Source organism: Myotis brandtii, unplaced genomic scaffold, assembly GCF_000412655.1.
Source record: "Myotis brandtii unplaced genomic scaffold, ASM41265v1 scaffold90, whole genome shotgun sequence".
Classification (NCBI taxonomy): Eukaryota; Metazoa; Chordata; class Mammalia; order Chiroptera; family Vespertilionidae; genus Myotis; species Myotis brandtii.
This window is the reverse complement of record NW_005371694.1, coordinates 214,049-225,386: the sequence shown is the minus strand read 5'-3', so window position 1 is coordinate 225,386 and position 11,338 is coordinate 214,049. Positions and strand designations below refer to the sequence as shown.

Genomic DNA, 11,338 nt, shown 5'->3' with positions numbered 1-11,338 from the left:
AAAGTATTACAAAGGGTATTATATATGTGTCCTTTTTTATCTCCGCCCTTGACAATCCCCTGGCCTCCCCTACCCCCCAGTGTCTTATGTCCATTGGTTTTGCTTATATGCATGCATACAAGTCCTTCGGTTGATCTCTTACTCCCCTCCCTTCTGCCCCCCAACCCTCTCTGGCCTTCCCACTGCAGTTTGACAATCAGTTTGAGGCAGCTCTGCCTCTGTATCTATTATTGTTCAAAAGTTTGTAATGGTCTTTATTATCCATGAATGAGTGAGATCATGTGGTATTTTTCCTTCATTGACTGGCTTATTTCACTTAGCATAATGCTCTCCAGCTCCATCCATGCCGTTGCAAATTGTAAGAGTTCCTTCTTTTTTACAGCAGCATAGTATTCCATCGTGTAGATGTACCACAGTTTTCTAATCCATTCATCTACTGATGGGCACTTAGGCTGTTTCCAGATCTTAGCTATGGTGAATTGTGCTGCTATGAACATATGGGTGCACATATCCTTTCTGATTGGTGTTTCTGGTTTCTTGGGATATATTCCTAGAAGTGGGATCACAGGGTCAAATGGGAGTTCCATTTCCAGTTTTTTGAGGAAACTCCATACTGTCTTCCATAGTGGCTGCACCAGTCTGCATTCCCACCAGCAGTGCACAAGTGTTCCTTTTTCTCCACATCCTCTCCAGCACTTGTCGTTTGTTGATTTGTTGATGATAGCCATTCTGACAGGTGTGAGATGGTACCTCATTGTTGTTTTGATTTGCATCTCTCGGATGATTAGTGACTTTGAGCATGTTTTCATATGTCTCTTGGCTTTCTGAATGTCCTCTTTTGAAAGGTGTCTATTTAGATCCTTTGCCCATTTTTTGATTGGATTGTTTATCTTCTTTTTGTTAAGTTGTATGAGTTCCCTATAAATTTTGGAGATTAGGCCCTTATCAGATATGACGTTGGCAAATATGTTTTCCCACGCAGTGGGTTTTCTTGTTGTTTTGTTGATGGTTTCTTTTGCTGTGCAGAAGCTTTTTATTTTGATGTAGTCCCATTTGTTCATTTTCTCTTTAGTTTCAACTGCCCTAGGAGCTGTATCAGTGAAGAAATTGCTTTGGCATATGTCTGAGATTTTGTTGCCTTTGGATTCTTCTAGAATTTTTATGGTTTCCTGTCGTACATTTAAGTCCTTTATCCATTTTGAGTTTATTCTTGTGTATGGTGTAAGTTGGTGGTCTAGTTTCATTTTCTTGCATATATCTGTCCAATTTTCCCAACACCATTTATTGAAGAGACTACCTTGGCTCCATTGTATGTTCTTGCCTCCTTTGTCAAATATTAATTGAGCATATTGGTTCGGGCTGATTTCTGGGGTCTCTATTCTATTCCATTGATCTATATGTCTGTTCTTGTGCCAGTACCAGGCAGTTTTGAGAACAGTGGCTTTGTAATACAGCTTGATATCTGGCATTGAGATCCCACCTACTTTGTTCTTTCTCAGGATTGCTGCAGCTATTCGGGGTCTTTTTTTATTCCAGATGAATTTTTGGAGAGTTCGTTCTAGATCTGTGAAGTATGCCATTGGTATTTTAATGGGAAGTGCGTTGAATTTATAGATTGCTTTGGGTAGTATGGACATTTTAATGATGTTGATTCTATCAATCCAAGAACATGGTATGTTCTTCCATCTGTTTATGTCTTCCTCTATCTTTTTTTTCAACGTCCTGTAGTTTTCTGAGTAGAGGTCTTTTACCTCTTTAATTAAGTTTATTCCTAGGTAGCTTAATTTTTTTGGTGCGATGGTAAATGGGATTGTTAATACATTTCACTTTAAATATTAAATAAAGCAAACAGGTTGAAAATAAAAGAATGGAAAACATTCACTAAGTTACTTTACGCATGGGAAGAATGGTCTAACTCTACTAAAAACAGATCAAATAAACTGCAAGTTGAAGAGTATTTTAGAAAAAAAGAAAATATTTATAATGATAAAAAATAATTTCATCAATAAGCCTAAATTTATATGCTCCTAATTAAAAGTAAAATCAAACAGGAGGTAAAATTTAATGGAATTGAAATGGTTTGCAACTGACCTTACCCATTTGATGCCTGATTTGATACTTTAAGGACATTTATGAGAATTTCTTTTTAAGCTCTACTAAAGCCAGGTTTTTGGGAGAGATCTTGTTGGTTCAAACCAGAGAGACATGATTCATGTTTGTGCACTAGGCTTTGGGTACTTATTGGCAGGAAGATTCTGATTCCTGTGCTTGCCTCACACTTGTAATTTCTGATATCTGTGATAGCTGATACCTGTTTTTATGTTTATATCTGGTCTCTGGGCTCCCAAAATGTCTGTACATTAGTAAACATTTATTCTTGTAAAAAATAAATAAATAAGGGAAACAGAGACTAAGTAAGCAGCCTCTGGGATAACATCAAGAATACAAACATACACCCTGGCTGGTGTGTTCAGTGGTTAGAGCATTGGTCCTCCCACCAAAGAGTCGGTGTGAGGTCAAGAGATTAGAATAGTAGTATTAAAATAGAACAACTGTAATATAATGTAATAAAAGTTTGTGAATGTGGTCTCTCTCACTTTTTTTCTTGTGATGATATTAGATGATGAAATCCCAAACCTTTTCCTGAATGTGCATAACCATCACTTACTTGGCAATAAATGGCTTGGTGTCACTCATTTCAGGGGATCCCTTACTGAAGTCTTCATGTAGGCTCATTACTTTGTGGTGCAACATGCTGCTGTCAGTCAGAACCTGTTTTCTATTCATGCTTTCACCCACAAATTTAACACCTTTTCCATCATATTTATAAGCACTTATCGTACACCGTGGCTGTAACTTTTGCAGTTTGAGGTATAACAGCAAAATTAGCAGGAATTTCTTTGTCCTTCACAATGTCACAGATAGAACTTTGTTTCACAGTAGATCTTAGCAACCTTAGTGTAAAATATTTTTTCTTTCCTTATTGAGTCAAAAATTTTCACCTTCTCATTTAACACACTTTATGGCTTCTCTGGCTTATCCAAATTGCCAGCATCACTACTCTTGTGCTTTGGGGCCATTAAGTAAAATAAGGGTTACTAAGATACAAGCACTGTGATATGACAAATAGATCTGATAACTGAGACAGCTGCAACGTGACTAAGGGATGGGTAGCTTCTACACTGTGGATACACTGGACAGAGGGATGATTCATGTCCCAGGCAGGAAGGAGCAGGATAGTGCGAGATTTCATCATGTGACTCAGAACAGCACACAGTTTAAATCTTATGAGTTGTTTATTTCTGGAATTTTTCATTTAGCATATTCAGACTGAGGTTGACCATGGGTAACTGAAACTGGAAAGCGAAACTATGGATAAGGGAGCTCTACTCAACTTGGTAAATATTTTACAATAAAAAGACAAGGACAATAATTATCTAAGTTTTACTATCTTATGGTTTAGTAATGAACACATTAATATTCAAGAATTTCTGAATGATTAAAATATGGTTTTCTAATATTTGAAAATTACTAGTTCTAGAAAAGTAATAAAGCCATGTTTTAGAAAATCAGCAGATATAGCTAGAAATTGTTTCCCTTTCCTATTCTGGTTGGCTCTTCTCCCCAATTCTTTAATTTCTTTTTAATTCTTTTCCTTTTCTTTATTCCTGAAGTTGAACTTTACTCAAAGTGATATAAATCGGCAGTCTAAAAGAAGTATCTGAATTCTTAATACAGATACTTTTTTAGAAAAATTCCACTAAATATGAGGTAACTGGGAAGAGACATAGTATTGGTGTAAATAACGGAGTAGACATGATGAAGGATTAGTAAGAACATTTACCATCCTGAGTTTTCACTGAATGCTATAATGTATGGTTTGTCTCATTTGTTCTCTGGTTCATTTTGTGGTTGTATGGTTATAATACTGTACTTACATATTTGTTGCTACTGTGATATAATGTGTAATTGAATCTTTCAGGTCCACATTTTGAGACACTGAATAGTTTTTATTAAAGAATATTTTCTCAAAATTAAAAAATGCTACTCACTTGTACCAAGATTAAATGTTGAATTTAGTAAAATGTAATTTTTTATATAAAGTAGTTTTTCCAGAAAGTTAAAATAAAAATACATTTACTTGTTCTAATGGAATTCATAGGTACTGCATATGAAAATAAACATTTACTTCTTGGAGTTGCTTGTTTTAAATATTTTATATTATGGGCTATAAAAGTAAAAAAAATGTAATTTTAAGCTATTTCTAATATGGTTATATGAAATTGCAATTGTATTACCTCATAAAAGAAAGAAACTTCTAGATGCTTAATAAAGATCTTAAATTCCTCTAGATTTCTTTTTTCCTAAATGAAAGCAGGTGTTGAGCATTGTTATCTCCTAATACTGAAATTACTAAAATATTTAATAAGCTACCAGGGTTTGAGGTAGTAACCAGATGTTTTTAGTTTTCCCAGGATTACTTTTACAGCTGAGCATTTACACTGAAAATGAGCTAAGTTTTCCCGTTTAACAACAAAAAAGCAAATAAAACACACAAACACAAGTTGTTTCTTTTGAACTAAAATTAAAATGGAATCCATTATACTTAATCTGCCTTAACATTTTACATTAGGTAAGATTTGCATAGCCAACCAAACAGAAGATTGGAGCTTCCTCCACTCCACTCTTAGCAGCTTTATTGAAACATAATTTACATACCATAGAATTCACTCATTTTAAGCATACTATTTTCTGATTTTTAGTAAAGCTATGTGGTTGTGCCACAATCATCAATGTCCAGTTATTAGAATAGTTTTATTGAGGTATAATTGACATACAATAAACTACACATATTTAAAAGCTATAATTTGATAAGCTTTGTCATATTTAAAGTTGTGAAACCATCACCACAATCAAGATAATTACTATGTCCCCAAAAGTGTCTTCAAATGCTTCATGTAATCCGTCTTTGCTGCTCTTCTCATGCTCTCCTTATCCATAACTGCCCCAAGGCAATCACTGATCTGTTTTCTGTCACTACATATTAGTTTGCATTTTGTAGAATTTTATATCAAAGGAATCACAATAGTGCTAGCTGGTTTTGCTCAGTGGGTAGAGTGTGGCCCTGCAGACTGAAAGTTTCTGGGTTCGATTCTGGTTAAGGAATGCCTGGGTTATAGGCTTGATCCCCAGTGTGGGGCATGCAAGAGGCAGCCAATCAATGATTCTCTCTCATTATTGATGTTTCTCCCTCTCTGAAATCAATCAATTAATGGAATCACAGTATATTCCATTTTCTTTGCTGGGGTAATCTGTTCGTGTTCACTCTGAATAATTATTTTGATTTTCATCTATGTTGTGTGAATTAATAATTTTTTCTGTTTATTATTAGTATTCAGTTTTGTGAATATACCAAAATTTGTTTATCCATTCAACTGCCATTGCTATTTGGGTTGTTTTCACTTATGTGATTAAGGTACTACTAATTAGTTGTTATTTTTGTTTATTTACTTTTAAATCAGTTAGTTGAATTTGAGTTAATGTAAAGGAAAATTATCTGGTAGGCCTAATATAATCACATGAGCTCCTTAAAAGCAGAGAATTTTCAGACACTGAGGGCAGAGAGGAAATCAGAGAAATCTGAATCATGAGAAGAATTTTATGTGCCATTGCTGGCTCACAAAGGAGGGGGCCACATGAGGAGTAATGCAGGTGGCTACTAGAACTTGAAAACGTTCCCTAGCTGTTAGCCAGCAAGAAAAGAGCTTCCCCAGTCCTATGGATACTAGAAACTGGATTCTGCAACAGCCTGAATAGCTTGGAAGCAGATTTTTCTTCAGAGCTTCCAGATAAGAGCCTTGTCTGGAAGACAATGATTTTGGCCTTGTGAGATCTTTAGCAGAAAGTGCAGAGCAGCCCACGCAGACTCTGACCCACAGAACTGTGAGATAATAAATGGGTATTGGTTCAAACTAAGTTTGTGGTCATTGAAAATGCAGCAGTAGAAAACAAATACAGTTGGTAATCTCTGCTTAGATGCCAGACATTTTGAATTTTAGCTTGTTGAGTGCTGGATATTTGTGTAATTCTGTAAATCTTCTTGAGCTTTGTGCTAGGTCACAGTTAAATTACTTGGAAACAGTTTAATATTTTGGGGATTGCTTTTAAGATTTGTTGTGTGGGACCAGAGCATTGTTTAGTCCAAGAGTAATTATTCGCTACTACTGGGTCAAGACTGAATACTTGATCAGAGGAACCCTCTGTAAATCCAAGGAGTTTTGTCTCTGGCCAGCTGTCTTCTATGAACTCTAGTTGCCTGGGTCATTTCAGTCTCAGTTCTGTCTCCTTAACTCAGGTAGTCCATTTGGCTCCACCTGAGATTCTCTGTCCCTGCGCTGTGTCCTGGATATTCTCAAGGCAGTAAGCTGAATCAGTCTTAGAGTTCATCTCATTTGTTTCCCATCTCTTAGGGATCACTGTTTTTCATTGCCTGAAATCCAGTATTTTAATACTTTTTCCCCAAAATATTTTGTCTTGATTTTGTTAGTTGTTTGAGTTGAAGGCAAATCCAGGCTTTTTTACTCTGTTAAAAGCCCTTTGGTTACTTTTAGATATTTAAAAACTTTAAATAAAATTAATCTTTAATTATTTAAGTTTATTGGGACAGCTTTTACCAGGAAGAAGTACTCTTCCTAAATTGTTATTCTATGTGCAATATCCAAAATTTTAATACTAAAGCATCATTTAAAAAAAATATATTTTATTGCTTTTTTACAGAGAGGAAGGGAGAGGGGTAGAGAGCTAGAAACATCAATGAGAGAGAAGCATTGATCAGCTGCCTCCCGCACACCCGCTACTGGGGATGTGAATGCAACCAAGGTACATGCCCTTGACTGGAATCGAACCTGGGACCCTTCAGTCCCCAGGCCAACGCTCTAACCAGTGAGCCAAACCGGCTAGGGCCTAAAGCATCATTTTTAAATCTTAGTACACTATGTCTAGCCCAATGATGTCAAAGCCGTAACTCCAGGTGCCCTAACAGTTCCTCATTTTCATTTTGAACACCATTAGTATTTATTTGCCTAAGGAAATTGCAATTACTTTGTGCTTAGATAATTACACACCATAATTATTTGACTAAACTATTAGAATGGAAAGATGTTATTTTACATCTTCATATAGAACAGAAACCCATTTATTTATGCAAAAGAAACCTGTAAAGTCCTTTTCTATGTTAACTATATAACTATTAAACACAGCTGTTATTCATGGTCAAATTTCTAATTTCTGTATGTTTATTTTAATAGGCATATTAGCTATGTGTTTCCCCTCCCACATGTTCTATCCACATTATTCTGTAATTCTTCCATGTAATTCTAGAAGTGAGTATTCAGATACACAGGAAGTTTATATAACTTGTTTTATGCCCTACAGACAGTATCGGGAGGTGCTGTTTTTTTCTATAAAATTTCATATAGTTGCCTTAAGATTTTTCAATAGGTTTCTCTAATTAAAATAAGAAAGATGATAGTTATACCACAGATCCTCTGGGAGAAGAGATTTTGCTACTTTACAAGTCTCTCCTCCCCCTCAGCCAGCCCCTCCCACCTCCCCATTTTTAAATAGCTAACAAAGACTGAATTTTTTAAAAAAAAATATTTTATTGATTTTTTACAGAGAGGAAGGGAGAGGGATAGAGAGTTAGAAACATTGATGAGAGAGAAACATCGATCAGCTGCATCCTGACGTCCCCTACTGGGGATGTGCCCGCAACCAAGGTACATACCCTTGACGGGAATCGAACCTGGGACCCTTCAGTCCGCAGGCCGACGCTCTATCCACTGAGCCAGACTGGTTAGGGCTGAATTTTATATATTAAGCATTAATGTTCTTAGGGTGGGAGTGGGCTGGAAAAGGTTTGGGGGGAAAAGGAGGACCTATGTAATAATTTCAACAATAAAGATTTTAAAAAATAGAATTAATGTTCTTATTTGATATTTTTTTATGCTAACAGGTACTCTGGAAGTTCGTCTTATGGGCTGTCAAGATATCCTAGAAAATGTCCCTGGACGGTCAAAAGCAACATCAGTTGCACTACCTGGTTGGAGTCCAAGTGAAACCAGATCATCTTTCATGAGCAGAACGAGCAAAAGTAAAAGTGGAAGTAGTCGAAACCTCCTAAAAACCGATGACTTATCCAGTTCAGTAACTAGATTTTTTAAAAATCATATATAACAAATTAAAGAACAAAGAACTTAGCATTGGGGACACAGTAGAATGGGGAGAGTCAAAGTTGGACCAAAAAAAACCCGTTAAAATAATGATTTTCATAGTTTAATTTTAAAAGCTATAATGACAGGAACATGAAAAAAGGCAACAAAATTTACTTTATTGAAAACGTTAGAAAACTGAATGACATAGCATTAATTAGAAAACTGAATGACATACGGTATAGCATTAATTCTTTTGGAAGAATGAAATATTAGATATCACTCTCTACACCAAACTCAAATTGTACAGAGGCTGTGGGACTTGCCACATCTTGATTCTTTTAATGATACAGTGGCATTTCTAAACTAACATTGAACTTTGATAACTAACCACTGGACAAATGTGTTTACTAAAATAGTAGCCCACTATCCAGTAGTATATTGAAATGGGGGAGCAGGTGAAGATGGTAATAGTAAAATATAACAGGTTTGTGAAGTATTTGGAGACATTCTAAAGTATAATTATAGCCCTGTCCAGATAGCTTAGTTAGAACATCATCCCAGTACGCCAAGGTTGTGGGTTCTATCCCTGGTCAGGACACATACAAGAAAGAACCAATGAATGCATAAATAAGTGAAACAACAAATGGATGTTTCTCCCTTTCTCTTTCTAAAATCAATCAATTAAAAAAGTATAATTATAAAATGATATAAATGTATAACTAGAGAGAAAGGCACATGACATTTTCACCTAGCACAGAGAACAAAGATGAATATGTTTTTGTTTTCCTGTAGGTAGAGAGAGACTTTAGGAAAAATGTGAAAATTTAAAATGTCTAAGGTAACAAACTATACATAGCAAATATAAAGGGAGACAGACTGGATGATTGCTATTGGTATACCCTTGAACAACACAAATTTGAATTATTCAGGTCTGCTTATCTGCAGATTCTTTTCAATAAATATGTACAGTACTATAAATGTACTTTCTCATGGTTTTTAAATATTTTCTTTTTTCTAGCTTACTTTATTGTAAGAATACAGTGCACAATACATTTAACATACAAAATGTGTGTTCTTTGACTGTTTATATTATTGGTAAGGCTTCCGGTCAGCAGTAAGCTGTTAGTAGTTAAGTTTTGGGAGAGTCAAAAGTTATGCAGATTTTTGTCTTCACGGGGGTTCAACACCCCTAACCCTCACATATTCAGTGGTCAGCTCTACAAACATATACACACATTGTGGCAGACAGCTAATGGTCACATGTTCACCCTTTTAATTATTTTCTAATATAAATAAAATAGAAGTTGATATTTTTGTTTTTGTCAAACAGGATCATTTGGGAGTGTGTAGTAGTGTATGTATAAATAAAACTAGCTATTTAAGATTCAGAAGCTTCAGTATTGAATAAGAAAAACTTTATTTTCAAAGGATTGGAAAACTTTTATTTCTGTTAAACAGTGCTACCTCTATTTTAAATGTTTTAAAATATTTAAGCAAGTTTATAAATTGTAATTACAGATGATGTCTGTGCAGTTTTGAAGCTAGATAATACTGTGGTTGGTCAAACAAGCTGGAAACCCATTTCCAATCAGTCATGGGACCAGAAGTTTACACTGGAACTAGACAGGGTAAGATGAGAAACTTTTTACTTGAATTTTCCTTATATTCATTTTGAACGTAAAATTTATGTTTCATAAGACAGAAGTTTTATTTTTAATAGAATTGAAGAACCTAGTATTCTTGACATTTGTCATCTGTTGAATTATACCTAAATCTACCTTAAGATAGAGGTGAATATCAGATTGCTGCTGTAGCTTTCATTTGCATAGTGATTTGAAAATGTGTAGTTTGTCTTAACCTGAAAGATTGGCAACCAGGTGAGATCTAATATTGAAATATATTTTATGTTAATAATGCACTCTCTAAGCACTAAGGTGATTCTTCTGACCCACCATTTCTGGGTTATATTATCAAAGCTGGATTTGAAACCAGCTATTATGCTTAGTCATCCAGCCCTCCATGTGTCTCAGTGGCTTTCATAAATGATGTGAATGGCTAGAATGCAATCTGTAGCCATAGAGGTTAACTTGTCCTGCAGTAAATTTAAATTCATGCTGAGCCCTGGCCAGTGCAACTCAGTTGGAGTGTTGTCCCGTACCTGAAAGGTTGCTGGTTTGATTCCCAATCAGGGCACATACTCAGGTTGCAGGTTTTTTCCCCAGTTGGGGTGTGTACAAGAGGCAGCTGATCGATGTTTCTTTTTCACATCAATGTTTCTCTCTCTCTCTCTACCTTCCTCTCTCTCTAAAATCAATAACAAAAACATAATCCTTAGAAGAGGATTAAAAAATAAATAAATCCATGATGATAAATAACTTTATTATTTAATTCTAATACATCCATTGGAGAATGGAAGAAAATAATAAAACTTAATCATGATTTTATCTAAAATGTAAAAAAGATATTAAGTTTTTTATCATTTAGTATTCAGATTGATGGTACATATGTCGTTTTTTAAATTATATATATTAATACTTATGATTTATAATTCTTAATGATGATATGAAGTGGCAGTTACTGCTCTATCTTCTACTTTTAAAATATTTTTCTAATTTATAATTTTTTTTAATCCTCACAACCAGCATCCTAATCAGGCCCCTCATCATTGCTTTTCTTGGTTCGAATATGTGTATATGGAAGTCTTCTGATTAGTGAATGCCAAGTGGATAAGATCACTCCATTTATTTCACAAATATTTATTTACCATCTTACATGTACCAGGCATTTTACTAGTTCTAGTTTACAGAGAGAATATATACTCACTGCTGTCATGGAACTCATAATCTTAATAATCACTGATTTTCTGTTCTATGCCAAACATCATTCTACATGCTGGTGATACTTAATCAAGATAGTTCAATTTCCATAATTTATGGACCTTAAATTCTAATGAATGAAGATAAATAGCAAACAATTTTTTTTTTAATATACAAGTGCAATGAAGGAAGTAAGTGGGATGGTGTAATTAAATAAGATGGGGGCTAACTTGAATAGAGTAATTAGGGAAAGTCTCTTTGAGAAGGCTACATTTAACCTGAGACCTGATGGGTGAAACGTAGCCAGAC

At 34.9% G+C, this 11,338-nt stretch overlaps 1 protein-coding gene across 6 annotated transcripts in view; it reads left to right on the top strand.

The window, feature by feature from the left end:
- The window catches only part of PKN2 (protein kinase N2), a 157,442-nt gene that overhangs the window by 100,076 nt on the left and 46,028 nt on the right, over positions 1 to 11,338 (top strand). For all 6 annotated transcript variants that reach the window (XM_005885314.2, XM_014532603.1, XM_014532604.1 and 3 more), the window contains exons 7-8: positions 8,015 to 8,200; positions 9,732 to 9,841. In XM_005885314.2, coding sequence (XP_005885376.1) covers positions 8,015 to 8,200; positions 9,732 to 9,841 — 296 coding nt within the window. The remainder of the gene's footprint in view (positions 1 to 8,014; positions 8,201 to 9,731; positions 9,842 to 11,338) is intronic.